This window comes from Setaria viridis, chromosome 8 (genome assembly GCF_005286985.2).
Source record: "Setaria viridis chromosome 8, Setaria_viridis_v4.0, whole genome shotgun sequence".
NCBI lineage: Eukaryota > Viridiplantae > Streptophyta > Magnoliopsida > Poales > Poaceae > Setaria > Setaria viridis.
The window spans coordinates 1,906,846-1,923,491 of record NC_048270.2 but is presented as its reverse complement, the minus strand read 5'-3'; the positions used below and the strand labels follow the sequence as shown (position 1 = coordinate 1,923,491).

Here is a 16,646-nt window from a genome sequence, read left to right as displayed (position 1 = left end):
CCCTGGAAGTTTCTAAACCTTGCCAACAAGTCCCTAGAGCTTCAGGAATTATTGTAACTAGCAAGATGCCCTTGCGTTGCTACGGCGAAAATGCCCGTGCGTTGCTACGGCGAAATGACGTTACTTAGCGCACAATGTTTTTTATTGTGTCGTGTAGCGCACCATATTTTTTATCGTGTTGTGTAACATTTTTATTGCGTTGCTCCGGCAGTTTGTTGCGTGTGCGGTCTCCGCGCGGTTGGATATGGACACGCTCACACGTTGCTCCATGGCCGAGGCCAGATTTGCTACGACGAAACGACGTTGCTTAGCATACGATGTTTTTTATCATGTCGTGTAATGCACCATATTTTTTTATTGTGCTGTGTAACTTTTTTATTTTAGTAGTATTGGACTTTTTCATGCATACTTTGTTCTTTTTCAAACCAATAAATGATCCGACAGTACAATATAGCCAAACATCTACCAGATCGACAAATGCATTTACTTCCCATGCCACAAATAATATGGTCCACCAATACCACCTTATTCAGGAACTTGAGTGGCCACCCTTCCCTTGTCCCAAAAATTCCTCAAAAATTCTCAAAAATACTAAATAATATCCTAAGCCTGTCCACGCCTTTCTTTTCTATTTTTCATCTCATATGAGCTCTATTCCATCTTTTTACTAAGATCTTCAAATCCCAACCCTGCTAAGAAATATGTCACATTGCCTCCACCCGCCGTAAGGCCGAAGGCCTCGGGTCGAAGCCGAGTACGCCGTGCGACCTCTAGCCAGTATTACCTGCGTTGTTAACAACACGGACCCGGCTGTTCCTTGCCACCCTATCATCGCCGCTAACCCATATCATTGTCGCACATTTGCCTGATCTTGTACTGGGACCCATTTGTTGCCATGTGTGCTATCTCCTAGCACCGGAGCAAGTGGTGCCTGTCGTACGAGCTCTCTGGCTTCTTCTCGATTTTATCCAAACATCTACCAGATCAACAATATAATGTAGCCAAACATCTACCAGATCGACAGTACAATATAGCCAAACATCTACCAGATCGACAAATGCCTTTACTTCCCATGCCACAAATAATATGGTCCACCAATACCACCTTATTCAGGAACTTGAGTGGCCACCACTGCAGCTTGTAGCCCCATCTGGTTGCTCATTCTATAGCATTACAATAGATTCAATTAATAATAGGATTCCAAATAGCATTAAGTAGCACAAATATTCACCAGGTAATCTTGAACATGATCCCATATCTCATAACAGATGGGTAAAAAAATCCTTAAATTTGACTTCGAGACATGTAAACTGAGCCATGGTACTTATATGAAACGACATATACTCCTTCTTATTTCCTCCAAAAAATAGCATGACTGGAAAGAATGGGCGATGGAAGATTCAGTTACCTGTAGTAGAAATGGAAGTGCAGCATCATCAGCCAGCTGTGGTTTGACTTTCAATCCATGCAAGTCTGCAAGGACCGCTGGAAAATACAAAATAGATGACTAATCAACAACAATGCATTAACATAGTCATTTGGCAACAATGGAAAATTCAGAGTTGATGTCAGGGACAGCAAAACAATGGTCCTCACAGTTACTCATAAGCAAAAGCAGCAAGCCATAGCCAGTAAAGCAATAGTTCAGAGTTTATCATATGACATTATGACAAGCTGAAAGAGTTGATCAAAACAATATTTTTATGCATAGATCTAAATGCATATGTATTATTATCATGATAAGCTGAAAGAGTACATTGTACTGACAATTTCAGTCAAGCAGTTAAGAAGTAGATGTAACAGAGAGTAAAATATTGCAGGCAATGGACATTTTGTCAAACACCTTGCAGGCAGTGAAGGCAAAGTGGTAGTGACATGGCCTTCCATGAACAGGTTCTGCCTGCAGCACAAGAAGAACGATATCTAAACACATCGAAACACCATGCAGAAGCATGAATGGGGAGAGTGGAGAGGACGCATGCTAAGTACTTTGTTGATCTTCTCCAAGGAGTCCCCGACGATTGCTGACAGATACGCAGGCCAGCCGGCAACGATCTGTACCATGCGCACCCTGTTCGCGAAGCTGCTAGGGGCGGGAGCGCTTCACTTGTGGAGCTGGCTTCTCTTCAGTCACCAACGGCACCCATGGCCATTCGTCCGCCAAGCTGGTTCAGCTCCAGCGCGCTAGTTGCGCTGGCCGGATCTGGAAGAGCTTGTCAGCTGACGCAAGAAGCTTCGCTAAGCTCGTGTATCTCCCAAAGGCCGACGCATCTGCTAAACATCGCCGGCATCAGACCCTATCTACTCCGAGCTTGGCGGTGGTGAGGCCGTACTGGTGCGGCGCCATCCATCTCCATGGACCCCATTTCGAAGCGGGTCGCGGGATCTCCTCTGCTAGCCCTCCGAGTCGGAGCCTTCGCCTCCACCAGCTGGGGACGATAGTACGCGGCGCACCATGTCGCCGCAAGGAGGAGGAGGCGGCGCAGGTGGCCGGGCGGTGCGGCCGGGCGGGGCGACGCGGTCGTGCCGGGCGGGCGGGCGGCGCGGGCAGCCGGGGCCGAGCCGGGGCGGCGAGGGCGGCTGCAGGAGGCGCTTGCCATGCGGGAGCTCGGGGTCGCCGCCGTCGTCGTCGTCCACAAGAAGCGCTCTCCGCCGCTCGTCGTCGCCAGTCACCACACCCGCATGCCCTTCAAAACCAACTCCGTCTACTTCGTCTTCGCCAGCCTCGCTCTTGAAACTGCCAAGCGCCCAGCCGACCTCGCCGCCGAGGCCGCGCGCAGGGGCGGGGCGCCCCGCTCCGGCCGCCGCTGGCCGAAGAAAGGAGAAGTTATTCCCCTTTAACCCCCTCCCTTCCCTCCTTTTTCCACCCGAGCCCCCTCTCTTCAGAAGTTGGACTGCGGGTTGATTTCACGAAATGTTAGGGTTTTTTTGCAAAATAAGGCCGACGTACGAAAACCCCAGGCAGAGACGTTGCTTGCTTAATAATAGGTAAAGATAAAGATAAAGATAAAGATTATTTAGACAAGCTGGTAGCAATTATTATTATTATTATTTTGCTTGGGTGGTGGGGGAGACATGATATGAAATCAGTAGAAACGTAGGTATTGATAGAATGGATAAGACTACTACCCTTCTAAGAAATCTGTGTACACCAAGGTGGGTTAATGTAAAACAGAAAGCAACTGATGCTTTTTATGTTTAGTATATAGTTAGAGTTGCTTTGATGTGTTTATGTAATGTTTAGTGGCACAGGCAGACATTAGAAACATTTGACATTTTCTCCTTTGTTTCTAATAAAATACAGGATGCCTCCTACTGGATTTAGGGTGGTGCCTCAGCCCGAGGATCCATCTCCAGGGCCAGATCCACATGAAGCTTTTCGCTCACTTGTCAGAGTTGTTTCTGAATTTGGATTTCTCTCTTCCATCATTGCTGTAATTTGCATACAAAGAAACAGGGTGATCCATCAAACCAGCATGAAAGCTGATATTACAAAATTGCTAGTGTTAGTTGCAGGAATGGCTACTTTTGGAACCAACATTTCATGTTTATATGATGATTCAGTCTTTGCACCCAAATATCCGAATTTAGAACCGCTACCTCAACTAAGAAGGAGAATGCTTCCAGCACAAAGGAGGCAAGGGAGTGGATAGACTAACTGTACAATGGAAATGATTAATGTGGGGGCATTTGGGAGTTGGTGGCAGTGATTCTGTGCGGTTGGCACAGGTTTGGCCCTTATGAAATGAATCTATGATATCTGACTGCATGCTTGTGTTGGATAAGTCATGTGCCTTGTGTTTATCTACAAGGGTTATTGTTTAAGAAAAAACTATGTTTGCCTCGATGTTTGTTCATATGATTTGTACTCCATCCGTTCCAATTTGTTGGTCGTTTTGACTTTTCTAAATTCATAGATATTATTATGCATCTAAACATACACTATATATCTAAGCGCATAACAAAACTATGTACCTAAAAAAGCCAAAACGACCTACAATTTGGAACAGAGGGAGTAATATACAATCTTAGTTGTAAGTTTATCTTGATATATCATATACATTAAAACTTGATATTTTGAAGCAAAGTACTTTTGATGAAAAATCTACTTGTATGTTTGATATTTCCCTTACTAGTATGCTCCCCGTAACCAGTTATTGGGAGAGTCCTAGGATTATTGGGAGAACAGCGGCCAAGCCTTGCTATGGCTCCCAATGAAACGATTACTTGCAGAGATTTCCTTTTCTTGGAATGCGTATCTGTACGATATTGTATTTCAAAGTTAAGTGCATAACTACAAGCGTTGGGTGCCATCCGCATTGTCATGTGCATGATTTTCATTATACACCACACCCACACACCATTGCGTACACTTGTAAATTGATCCTGGTTGAAAATGTTGGCAACACGGCCTTCACATCTGCTGCACACTTGTACCCATAGGAAATGCCGAATATGCCAAATATAAAGCGTAGAACAAGAGGAGAGCACACAACACATGCCACAGCTAACATGTCAAGCAACGATCAGCAATCATGTAACCAACCACATGTTTACACGTTCCTTAACTGTATATATAGGCCGGCTATAGAGCCAATTGTCCTGTGTCTCTAGCTGGTTTCCCAGGGTCCCAGTCCTAGAGCACTTGTCTCAAGAACTGGACTAGGTCCCTTTTTACTTCCTCAAGACGACACATAACCCACAGCATTCACCAAGTACGAGAAGAAATTCACATGCACAAGATTATTCACCAACCCGAATAAAAAAGGAACCACGAGCAGTGAAAATAAGCTCCAAGGGGTTGGGAATAACGGGGTGTAGAGGCAGCATATCAAACATGCACTACAATTCTTCACAAATGTCGCATAAGAGCCGCTGCTGTTGGTAGGGCACCTGAATTTTGGACAAGACAGAAGTAAGGGGGTCTTTCTGGGGGAGGAAACATTTATCATAGCAAGCATGTCAACTCAAGCAACCATACGCATCTTGGAGAGCTCCACTGGTCTAATGCATCTATATTCTGCGAGAGAACAAATAAGGTATCACAAATAAGGCACAAGCTTGTCTGTCTGCTAAATAAGCTTTACATTTGTCTTCCGCCATGCAATACAACACATGGAAGTGACTCAAAAATCAATGTAATATCACAGAGAAATGAACCAAATTTTCTTCGGCAGTTGTGCTTCAAATGCACATACATGAGCATTCCATACTGTATATTGCATTAATATTACGCAACTTTCAATTCAAATTGACTTCAACCAATGAAAGGGTGTGCTGACATTAAGCAGCAACCATGCTAATGAGAAAAATGGATGATATAAGAAGAACTTCAGAAAAAAGGTATCTTCAGAGCAGACGATGGTGCCCTTATCGATTCCCGCAAAGGTGATGTCCTTATCGTTCGCACATCTAGATGTGGTATACGGGAGGTGCAAGAGTTAGGGACTTTGCAGCTCGTGTGCTCTACAACGACCAAGTGGCAGACCTCGCCGTGATTGAAGCAACCGGTATAACCGAGGTAGAGCCACTGATACTGGACGAATCAGCCATCGTGCGCGGCAGTCGCGGTGGGATACTGTGACGTGGAAGACCATGGCTGGGCAAGGACACCCACACTGTCAACTGGAGTCACCACGTGAGTTGTTATTTATTTATTTATGAATTTACTACGTTCGAACAAACTGCACGCATGCTTTTGTACTCGCACCCTCCGCCTTGTTTTTCTATTTATTCAATTAATAAAGCTCGTATCCCTATCGAAGAGCAGAAGGTGGGAGGGACAGAGTACTGGTTGACCTAAGCTGCGTAGCTACTCCAGGCATGTCAGGATGTCCCGTGGTCTCGGTCGGTGGTCGCGTGCTTGGCATGATGGCTAGCGGGGTCGTCGAAACCGATACCAAGCGCCTCGTAGCAACACAGGCTATCTACGCCCCGAAAGTACTTGACGTGATGAAGCAGTGGCTACATCTGCCAGACAATGTAAGAAACAGCTGCCCTTTTTCTTTTTGGTTTGTTCAAAAAAGATTCATTTTATTAACTTGCTCTGCCCTTTTTTTATTTATTTTTGCATGCTTCTCAGGATGCAATTACAATCGACCAGGTGATAGGCATGCTCTAATTAACTCAAACAAATCTCCTGTCATATCTTCATCTTCGGGTTAACCTGCCAAGATTGCAGGTCATCGTGATGTATGCCAGTCTGTCTCCCTGCGTTGGCACTTTACCGGAGTCCATATTTTTCTCGTGCGAAGACTATTAAACAAATAGGATTGTAATCTTCAAAAAGCTCCCAGTATGATTAGTCATCCATGCCTTCCATTCAATATTTTAAAGGGTACAATCAGCAACGTGGGTAAAATTTGTCATGAATTTCAGCTCATAAACTTTTTTTTTCTTATTGTAAACAGTCTAAGGTCCCCCAACAAGTTATCCTCTCTGTTCTGCAGAACTCAAGACAAGTGTGCTGCCTGCAACAAGACTGTACCCATTGGAGAAGGTGAAGGGGATTACATTTGAGTTTTTTCCTATGAATTTCACCAGCTTTTACTATTAAACACGGGCATATAGCTATTCCCTCATCTCCAGGAGTTCATCTTGCTTGCCTGAACTCTGAATATCCGATCGCTCAAATTTACTCTGCAGATGACCTTGGAGGGCGAGCCCTACCACAAGACCTGCTTCAAATGCGCTCGCGGCGGTTGCCTCCGGACGACCTCCACGTATGCCTCCCACAACGCCTCCCACAACGGGATCCTCTACTGCCAGATCCACTTCTGGCATGTGTTCAAGGAGACCGGCAGCTACAACAACCTGCTCAAGCCTGCGCCTGCAAGGAACGCTGCCGGCGAGCCCGAGGCTGCAAAGGCAGAGGCAGCCAAGGAAGAAGCATCACCGGAGCAGATCCTAGAAGCCCCAGAGGACCAGGAGCACTAAAGTGAAGCACCCACACGCGATCCGTGCAGGCATACACTGCACACGTTGGTTGGATTTTAGAAGGGATGCAGACAGTCAATAGCTTTGTAGGTGATCCCACAAATTATAAAGTTTTTTCACAACCTAACCTGGATTAGAGTCTGTATAAATTCTGAAGGGAAAAAACTTAAGATCAATACACTCTTTTGTTTCATCACAATGACATCTTTTTATCGGTTGATCTTAGTCGCATCACAGGCAAATAATATATTATAAATTTGGTTGGTCTTTGGATGCCGTGTCATAACTACAATCTTGGATTGTAGATTTATACTTTCACATTATTATTGTCATGTTGAATCCAACATGTATTGTTATATAAAGTTTTTTAACCCGTAGCAACGTATGGGCACGATCCTATTACGTATAACATGCATGCACGCGCTAACTGAGATTATAGATGGCGGTTGCATGCCTGTCCGTCAGTTTTAATTTTTTTCGTTCCGAACGAATATATTACCGGTTTTTAGTCAGTGAACGTAGCTGCAGTTGCACCAGGCGCTTGCTTATTCATTGGCTCCGATCCGATCCTCAGCTGAATGAAGGAAATAATTTAAAACCTGCAGGCTGATTAAGATCACTTCTTTGCATGTCGGTTAACCGTGCAATGTATTAGCCATATTAAGTGTTGAGAAATCGGAACCCGAACTTGACACCGACTTTCTAGAAGTGGCACCAATAGTGTGCTATCACTTTTTTTTAAATCATTACCCACACTACTTCGAAAAAACCTTCGCACTAACACCAATGCGAGAGATCAACTCTCTACAAGAAAATTTAAACATTTATTTACTACTCAATTTGATACAAGACTCATTTGCACATTCTTTGTGTGCCTATTCTACCATGACACCACTACACTATATAGCTACCTTGCAATCTATCCTACTTGAGATCTCTTATGCCATGGTATGGCTAAGAGGGAGGGGAGCACATCTATTTATAGGTGGTCATGATCATTGTGGTGTTGCCATGTGGCAACTTCCATACTTTTCCATACAAAATATCATACCTTTAGAACTCTTCTCATTCTTATCTAGTTTTTTATATTTCTATCATGCTAAATATCTAGTTCTAGAGTATTCTACATTTCACCATGAAGTATGGCAACTATGACTCATGCATTCTCTCCAAATTTTTAGAATTTTCTTACCTTGCCATGATCTTATCCTTATACATAGCAAAAATTAGTTTCTTGAGATCTCCACAATCTTCTAGAATGTTCCAAGTACGCATTGCATATTTCAACATTAAGAAACACAAAAATGGGAGGAAAATCAAGCTTCTTGCTATATCACTAAGGTTGATAGAACTAACAAGATGTAAAACGCAATGTAGAAACGCCATGTAAAAAAAACTGAAAACAAATCAACCATTGTTTAGATCCCTAATTGTATGGATAACATAAAACAAACAAACTTATAAAAAAACAAAAAAAAACAACAAAGAAGTAAGGCTGTGAACCTGAACACTGTACAGTAAACACAACAAGACATAACAAATTGATGTTGCATCTTATCAATGAATTAAGAAAATAGCAGAAGGCTAGCAACAGTAGGACCAATGGCTATTCCCAGTGAGTTCAATCCTATTTCACGAGAAAAAATTACTCAATTCGGACCTCTAATAATTGTCATGGATGTTATCAGAATTTTAGCTCATGAAAGCAAGAAACATTACTATGCAATCCAACCCTGGAATCTGCCACCTCTTTCAGCCTCATCAAACAAAGCAAGGCAGAGAAAACATGAACATATCCCAACTACAAAAAAATGTAGGAAAACACCGAGATATAAGGGATTACCCGAGTCAAAGCTTGAACCCTTACAACCTTTGAGTCTGTCACGACTAATACAGTTGCATTGATTCTCAGAGTGATGAAGACATAGGCACTGTTCAACATCCTTTGCTCATAGGAAAGAAACCCTTCATCCCCAGCTACCTTTGGTATCCATAAAGCTTCTTCACAGATGAATTGTAATCTCATTATATCTAGCCTTAATTGATCTTTTATCATCAGGACAGGAGCCATTGATTTGATCTCTGGGCCAGTTGCCCTTGTCTCCGCCATCAGTTTCTCGAACACTATTCATATAGGAAGAGAGGATGAATTAAAGAACTATATGACTTCTCTAGCAATGAAGAAAATATTCTTTGTTACTCACCGCAGAGTGGGATGATGGTTTCCACACCTAATGTTCCGCAAAACTGACTCATTCACGAAGCAACATCATGCATAAATATATATGTTGAACAACAGTATAATGCAGGTTAAGCAACACTGAATATTTTCTACTTACATGTGCATAAAATTAGAAGAACTAGGTCCACTCATTGTTGAATCTGAGGTTGCAGACATAAAAACAAATTTACATGTATTCTAAACAAATTATGAATTAAAAGACAACCCAACTGTGGACTCAACGATAGAGACTACAAGAAGAACGCAAGAGCAGTGAAGATAACATTATAGGAAACGGGGTAATTAATTTTTTGGACATAAACATGTTACATCATATAATATATCGGACACCATCGAATTATGAAATAATGCTAACAGGAGATGGGGTCAATGAGAAAGACAAGGCATCTAAATTACTTTATAACAGCAAATACAGCAGAAGGGTGTTCTATATCAGCAAACTAGTGACAAAGGACAGAAGATATATCAAAGATCCAAGATATTACTGATGAAGAATACAAAATACAGGAAGCACAGCAAGAAGAAAATACATAGGCTGGCAATGAAGAGCTAGGAGCAAGAAAGAAAATACATACCACCAACAATATTATTTTGTTTTGGGGATTTTTCTTTCAAAACATAATATTATTGTAAAGGTGCACTTGTACTACTCAGCTATTTCTTTTTCTAGAATACGCAGGAGAGCTGCGTATCTTTGTATTAAGAAGGAGAATAATGTTTTTGTTACATCACGGGCTTACCGGGCGCACGTACACGGATAAACATAAAAATTTCAGCTACATCGATACCAAAAACAACCAGAAACCACTCTACCGACAGGAGCTAGCACTGTCCTAACGAACTTGCTGACGCCGGCCAGCCTAAGGTGGAGAGGAACTTGGCACCGGCAACACACCAAAGATGAGCTTCCTCTGAAATAACCTGAGCTAGCTCTGCAGGATTCTTCTCCGTGGTTCTTTTGAATACTCGATCGTTGCGTTCTTTCCAAATTCTCCATGAAACCAGCATGAAGGTGGAATCTAGCCCTTTTCTTTTTATGGCATTGAAACCTTCTCGCTTTTGTAACCACCAATCCATCAGTGAGATTTCCTGCGCCGGTGTCGCATTCTGAATGTTTAGCATTGCACTGACAGTGTGCCAAACTTGTTGAGTATAGCAACACTGTGCAAAGAGATGTTCTTAAGTTTCTATCTCCTGAGCACACAGCGTACAATCCGCTCGATCCTGCAATCCATGGTGGTGCCTCCTCTCCGCTGTCCACAACCTTTCCCTGAACACCAACCACATGAAGAATTTGACTTTGAGTGGTGCCCAGGCGCGCCAGATAGGTTTTGCCACAATAAATTTGATTGATCCGTGGAAGAAGGCTTTGTAGGCCGCTTTAGCCGAGTAAATGCCTGAGCCCTCCCATCTGCAAGATACCCTGTCCTCAGTTCCCCCGCTTAACTGAACCCCTGCAATCGCATGCCACAGATGCACATACTGGGAGATGGCATTTACTGTTGCCCGTCCGGCAATATCCCGGATCCACAGCTTATCTTGCAGCGCCTTAGCCACTATCCTGGTTCTTTTGATCTTGTGCCTGATTAGCTTACAGAGATAAGGAGCGAGGGTGCATGGAGAGGATTGGCCTAGCCAATTGTCCAACCAGAACAATGCTAGGTTGCCATCTCCCAGGTGGACTTCAATAGACGCCTGAAACATTTGATGAAGGATGGAGTCCTGCCCAAAATTCATCGGTAGGTGTTTCCATGGTCTGTTGGCATATGTCTTCTTGAGCCACAACCATCTCAATCTGAGAGCGAAGGATGCAATCCGTAAATCTGGTATTCTAAGGCCACCAAACTCAGTTGGTCTGCAGGCCGATGGCCAAGTTACCAGACACTGACCACCATGGGCCTTGCTCTTGCCTACCCAAAGGAATTCTCGGCGTCTCTTGTCAATTTCTTGCACTACCCAATCAGGTATTTTCAGAGAGATGAAAGTGTGAGTGCATATAGAGCTCATTACCACTTTAACCGTTGTCAATCTGCCGGCCTTGTTCATAAGAGGCGCCTTCCAGGTGGGTATGCTAGCAGAAACTTTATCAATTAGTGGCTGCAAGTATGTCTTCTTGAGACGCCCAACAGTCAGAGGCAGGCCCAAGTATTGGATAGGAAACTCAGTAACTTTTGCCGGTATGATGTTCCTGATCCTGTTGATTTGATCCTCAGAGCAGGCTATGGGCGCTATCAGGCTTTTCTGCAGATTGGTATGAAGGCCCGATGCATTCCCAAAGAACTACAACACCTCCTTGATTGTGATCATGTCCTGAACTTAAGGTGCTGCAAACAACACCACATCATCAACATAAAGAGAGCATTGGTGGTGAATAGCTGCACGCAGGAGGAGTTAGTATTCCATCTTGGACTGCTTTCTTGAGCAAGCGGTGTAGGATTTCCATCAGTAGTATGAACAACATGGGGGATAATGGATCACCCTGCCTTAACCCCCTGCCTTAACTCACCCATTTCTGTTAGTGTTGCCAATTTATATCAGATCAAATAATCATCAAGACAACACAAGAAAATGGAAATGTCTAACAAACAAAACATGGATTTGATCTTGTCGCCGATTCTGTTTTGTACAGACCCCAAATTCTCCTGTTGCTGCTGGTGGTTCTGGCGGAAAAAAGACAAGCAAGAGGATCATTTTGGCCTCTCAAGAAACCACACAGCAGTTCTGAGGTATGGTCTGCGTATGTGTTCCATCATGAGATAGCACTGACTGCTTCGGGGGTACCATTTTGCAATTCATGAAATAGTGAAATTACCTTCCGAAAATGGCGTGCACCAATCCAACTTAGTCTTTAGTGTAACCTTTGGCATGAAAAAAGGGCAATCATTGCAACACTGACCTACACAATTTGAAATTTTATGAGTAAAGACATGGGTAAGGGGCTTGTATCCCAATGCACAACCAATAGATAGACGGTGAATGTGCACCAACCACTGATGAGTACACCTATATCTAGAAGAGAGAATTCTCTATTTAATATTAGAAAAAAAATACTTATTTCTTTCTTGACCTTAAAAAAATTTCGTTCTTTATTTGACACCGACACCAAGTTCAACTTTCATTTTTTATACGACACTCTGTTAAATTTTTCATCCATGACCTGTTAAATACCGTATGAAAAGATGGTTTTGGCCGTATGATCCCCACCATCCTCTTCTCTCCTCTCCTCTCATTCTCCCTCTCCTCCGCACCGGCCCCCGCGGGAGGCCGAGCCCCGTCGGCCGCCAGGCCCCTTGGAGGCCGCGCGCCGCCGGCCGCCGTGCTCACTAGCACTGTAGCCACCTGTCCTCGCGGTCTCTCAGGGCCCCGCCGCCCAACAGCCGCTACTGGGCTTCAAGACGCGCTGAGCAGCGCGCTGGGTGCCGCGACGATCGCCGCCGCAGGAGGACGACCCATACGCGCCGCGCCGCGCAGCTAGACGGAGGCCGCCATGAAGGTGCGGTACAACTCGCCTGGCCGTGCCGCGGGATCCGTGGCCACGTGCCTACCTCCGGCCCGCTCGTCGGCCAGCAGCTGTGCGGGGACGGCGGCGGCCCTGGCTGCGCCCTTCTCATCGGCCGCGCAGGGTCTCGCTGCTGCGGCAAGACGTCCTCGCGCCGGACGACGGTAACAGCGCGCCCAGTCCCAGCCGCGACGGCAAGCACAGCAACGAGCCGGGCCTCGGCAGCCATCGCGCCGAGCTGGTGCCCCGCAGGACACCGGGACGATCCCCTTCACCGCGCGCCTGGCCACCGCCGCGACGACGCCCCAGCGCCAGACCACCGCCGCGCCAAGCTGGTTCCGTGCGTGGCCCCGGCGAGCGGTCCATGGCCGGATCTATCCCCGTGCTCCGGCGGCCACGCTCGGCGGCTCCGCTCTGCGCCGGTGCCCGCGTCGGGGGTCGGGGCCGCACGCCAAGCCCGCGCCGCCCAGGATCCATCACCGGCGTGGCCGAATCCGTGCGCCGACGGCCGCGAGCCGGATCCGGGTGCTAGAGACCTCCGTCACGCACCAGCGCCCCCGCGCCGCGTTGCGTCGGATGGCCCGTGTGGAGCAGAGGAGAGGGGAGGAGGGAGAACGGTGGTGGGGCTTAGGGGGTAAAATTATTTTTTCACAGGGTATTTAACGGTTTAGGATAGAAAATTCAACAGAATATCGTGTAAAAAAATAAAAGTTGAACTCGGTGTTAAATATGGAATGAAAATAATTTGTAAGGTCAAGAAAGAAACGAGTATTTTTTCTAGTGTTAAATAGAGAATTTTCTCTATTTAGAAATGGAGTTTCCATGTAATAGAGAACCATACTGCAAACAATTTGTAATTTAAGGTTTCGGTTCCGTAACTAATTTTCATTGCTTTGTGTTTCAGATTAGTTTAGGTGGAATGGGATATGCACCACTGAACATGCTTGGGACTATACAGGTGTTCCAACACAAAAGATGAGGTCATTTCTGTACAAATACTTTCAGTCTCAGAAGACTGCAGAACTACATCTGGATCTGAAGGTGAACAGTATTCTTTGTAGCCCACAAGTTGCAGCTGTTGATACTGCAACTTTTATATGTGAGGTGACTGTTGTTGAACTAACCATAAAGTTGAGTAAATTGTCTTCTCTTTTACTTCTCTTTCTTAGCCTGCTATATATAATCATGTGGAGTCAATTACAGGTCCAAGAGGCTGCAGATTGCTTATGTGCTGACTGTGTTCCTCATTATGTGGAAATGAATAACTTGCTAGAACTCGAAATTCATGATGCCTTTCAAGTGAAGCAAAAGGTTTGACCATCTTCAATGTCTGCGATTTCTGCAAAGCATCATACTAGACTATTTCAAGCTCCTTTATATTTCTTTAAAATTTGCATTTATCTTTTCAATGTACAATGCTATGCATATAGTGTGCTTGTAGCTTGGAAATATTTAAACAGTGTTTATGAGTTCGAGTAATCAACAATGCTTTGCATTCTTTCTGCAGAGCTTTGGGGAAATAGTTCAATCAGGCTGGATTGGCAGCATAGAATCCAAAACACTAGAGCGACTATGGGCTCAGTTCAAGGATGCGTGGCAAGCCTCGCTAAATGAATTGCCGGATGATAGTGAGTCAGATCGAGTTGCTGTGGCTGTAGGCCATGTTGGCATCCACCTCACTCTAATCTGCCGATGTCTTGATTTGCCAATGGAGTACGTGTCATCTTTCCATCTAGACAATGGCAGGATAAGTGTGATCGATTTCCCGGATGGACCAAAAGGAAGAGGCATTGTCAGATGCACAAATTGCACAGCTCATCTCGGAAGATGGTCAATGCCCATCACGCGACCAACCGAAAATGATGAAGAGTTCTAACATTCTTGAAGGTAACCTATTCCATGTTAGTGTATAGCTTCAGAAACACACAAGTGTAAATATCTTACAATGATGTACATATAATCTTGATCTCAATATGACTATATCTATGTACATAGAAAGTGTATTGTCAATGTGCTCAGTTGGAAAAAAGATATCCATGTGTTTCTGAGCTCTTGTGTGAAGTGTGAACATTTCCAAGTCTGTGATAAGGAGCACCCTGCACTCTGTAACGATGCAGATTCAGCTATGCAGAGGAGTCTGAACTCTGAAGCTTGCACTGCGTCGTGTCACCAAGCAAGTGAACATTTCTGTTCGCATGATGTCAAGTGGTTATCAGTTAGTTTGAGCGTGATATGGGTCCATGTACAAGACGAGATACCGACAAAGTTCGTTGCCACCAGGCATAACTCTGCATGCCGGAAGGTTCACAGCTTGAGCGTGAGCAATGACACGTGTCCTTTCTCTGCCACGTGTCGCTCTTCATCCTCCAGCAACACTGCGCTCTAGAGGCTAGAGGCTACTGCAGCATCTCGAGCTTCCCCCGAGTATGCTCCATTCCATTTGGTCCTACAGCTGTTACTTTCTAATGGATTCAGCACCACAACAGGAGTCCAGATACCAGCACGATTACTCCTTGCCGGCCGCGGCCTCCGGCAACGGCCTCTACACCAGCCGGCCAAGAAGCACAGCCGCCGGAGATTCCAATGATGCCTTCCTCTTCCTGGCCGTCCCAGCAGGCTGCCTGATTTGGCTGGTCGCCTTCGTCGGGGAGCTCGTCGCCTCTGCCATCCTCAGCCTCGTCTTCCCCGTCGCCGCTCTCATCGGCGCCCTGCGCGCCCTTCCTGCGGTGGTCGCCTCTAACCTCCGGCGCGCGGCACTCGGCCTGCTCGCCGCTGCGTGTACGTTCGCCGCCCTTGTCGCCGCGCTGCCCGTGTCCGTGCTGCTCGGCTTCGTCCTTGTCCGGCACTGGGTGGAGGAGCCGGTGACCGTGCGCCAGCCGCTCTACTTCGACTACACGGTGGCGCAGCCTAGCGCCGCGGTGGCCCTGGGTGGAGCGCGGGGCGCGGCGCTGCCGGCCGGGCACTCGGTGACGGTGTCGATGGCGCTGGTGCTGCCTGATTCCTACCACAATCGAGAGGTTGGCATGTTCCAGGTATATAACTGCATGATTATTATTACTCGATCCCCAATCCAAATTTCTTGGAGCATGACGTTAACAATTTTTATGTTGATTTGCATCTCTGCAGATTAAAGCAGAGGCAATCTCTGTTAGTGGAATCACCATGGCGTCAGCTGCACAGCCATACATGCTGAGGTACAAGAGCACCCCTGTCCGGCTAGCACAATCTGCGCTGATGTGCGTGCCACTCACGCTGGGCATGCGCGGCGAGACCCAGACTGCAAATCTCAAGGTGTTGCAGTATAGGGAAGGTCATGGCCGTCACAAGAGGACAGGGCTCATCAGAGTTCTGCTGCAGCCAAGAGCTGCTACATTGCAGCTGCCTCAGGTGTACAGAGCAGAGGTGGTTGTGCAGACAACTCTTCCGTGGACGAAGGGCCTGGCACGCGGCTTGAAATGGACACTGTGGGTGTGGGTGTCTTCCTCTGTCTACATTGTCCTCGTTGTTCTTGCCATTTGTTGGGTCCGGCCCCTTGCGGTATCTGCAAGAAATAGAAGGTCATCGGAGCTTCAGGCCAATGGAAAGATGGCTTCTGATTTAGGTACAGGAGACATTGGGGGTGAGAGCCCGAGCAAGGAATTATCTGAAGACTTTACAATGAAGAGGAGAGAGAGGAGAAGCAAGCGGAAACCACAATTTCGGACACAGTTACATGGAGGCAGCATGGAGCTCGAGTTCACTGAGGGTTCAACTTCTAGTGTTGCTGTGGCGGAGATTGGTCAGGCCATGAATGATCCTTGAGAATCCAATTGTACCCGATCCTCAGGATGATATCAACTAATTCAATCAAAGGTGTTGCTGTGAAATTTGTGTTTACTGTTACTGCCAATCTTCTGTATACAAGGCCCAAATAGCTTTTGTACCAGATTTCGAACGATGCGCATAATAAGAAAAACATGTATCGATGGA

General features: G+C 45.8%; 2 protein-coding genes and 1 long non-coding RNA gene across 3 annotated transcripts; 2 read left to right on the top strand and 1 right to left on the bottom strand.

Annotated features, from left to right (window-relative positions):
• Positions 1 to 238: 238 nt before the first annotated feature.
• LOC117866934 (uncharacterized) lies at positions 239 to 2,797 on the bottom strand. Its single transcript, XR_004643039.2, has 4 exons — positions 1,990 to 2,797; positions 1,844 to 1,900; positions 1,409 to 1,485; positions 239 to 1,163 (listed from the first exon to the last, which is right to left on the bottom strand). It is a non-coding gene; the product is annotated as an uncharacterized lncRNA (long non-coding RNA).
• Positions 2,798 to 12,946: 10,149 nt separating this feature from the next.
• On the top strand, positions 12,947 to 14,728 carry LOC117866569 (2-carboxy-D-arabinitol-1-phosphatase). The gene is made up of 3 exons (XM_034750810.2): positions 12,947 to 13,781; positions 13,881 to 13,988; positions 14,185 to 14,728. The coding sequence occupies exons 1-3, from the start codon at positions 13,653 to 13,655 to the stop codon at positions 14,551 to 14,553; spliced, it is 606 nt and encodes a 201-aa protein (XP_034606701.1). The 5' UTR covers positions 12,947 to 13,652; the 3' UTR covers positions 14,554 to 14,728.
• On the top strand, positions 14,446 to 16,646 carry LOC117866568 (seipin-1). Its single transcript, XM_034750807.2, has 3 exons — positions 14,446 to 14,564; positions 14,795 to 15,709; positions 15,804 to 16,646. The coding sequence occupies exons 2-3, from the start codon at positions 15,104 to 15,106 to the stop codon at positions 16,476 to 16,478; spliced, it is 1,281 nt and encodes a 426-aa protein (XP_034606698.1). The 5' UTR covers positions 14,446 to 14,564; positions 14,795 to 15,103; the 3' UTR covers positions 16,479 to 16,646.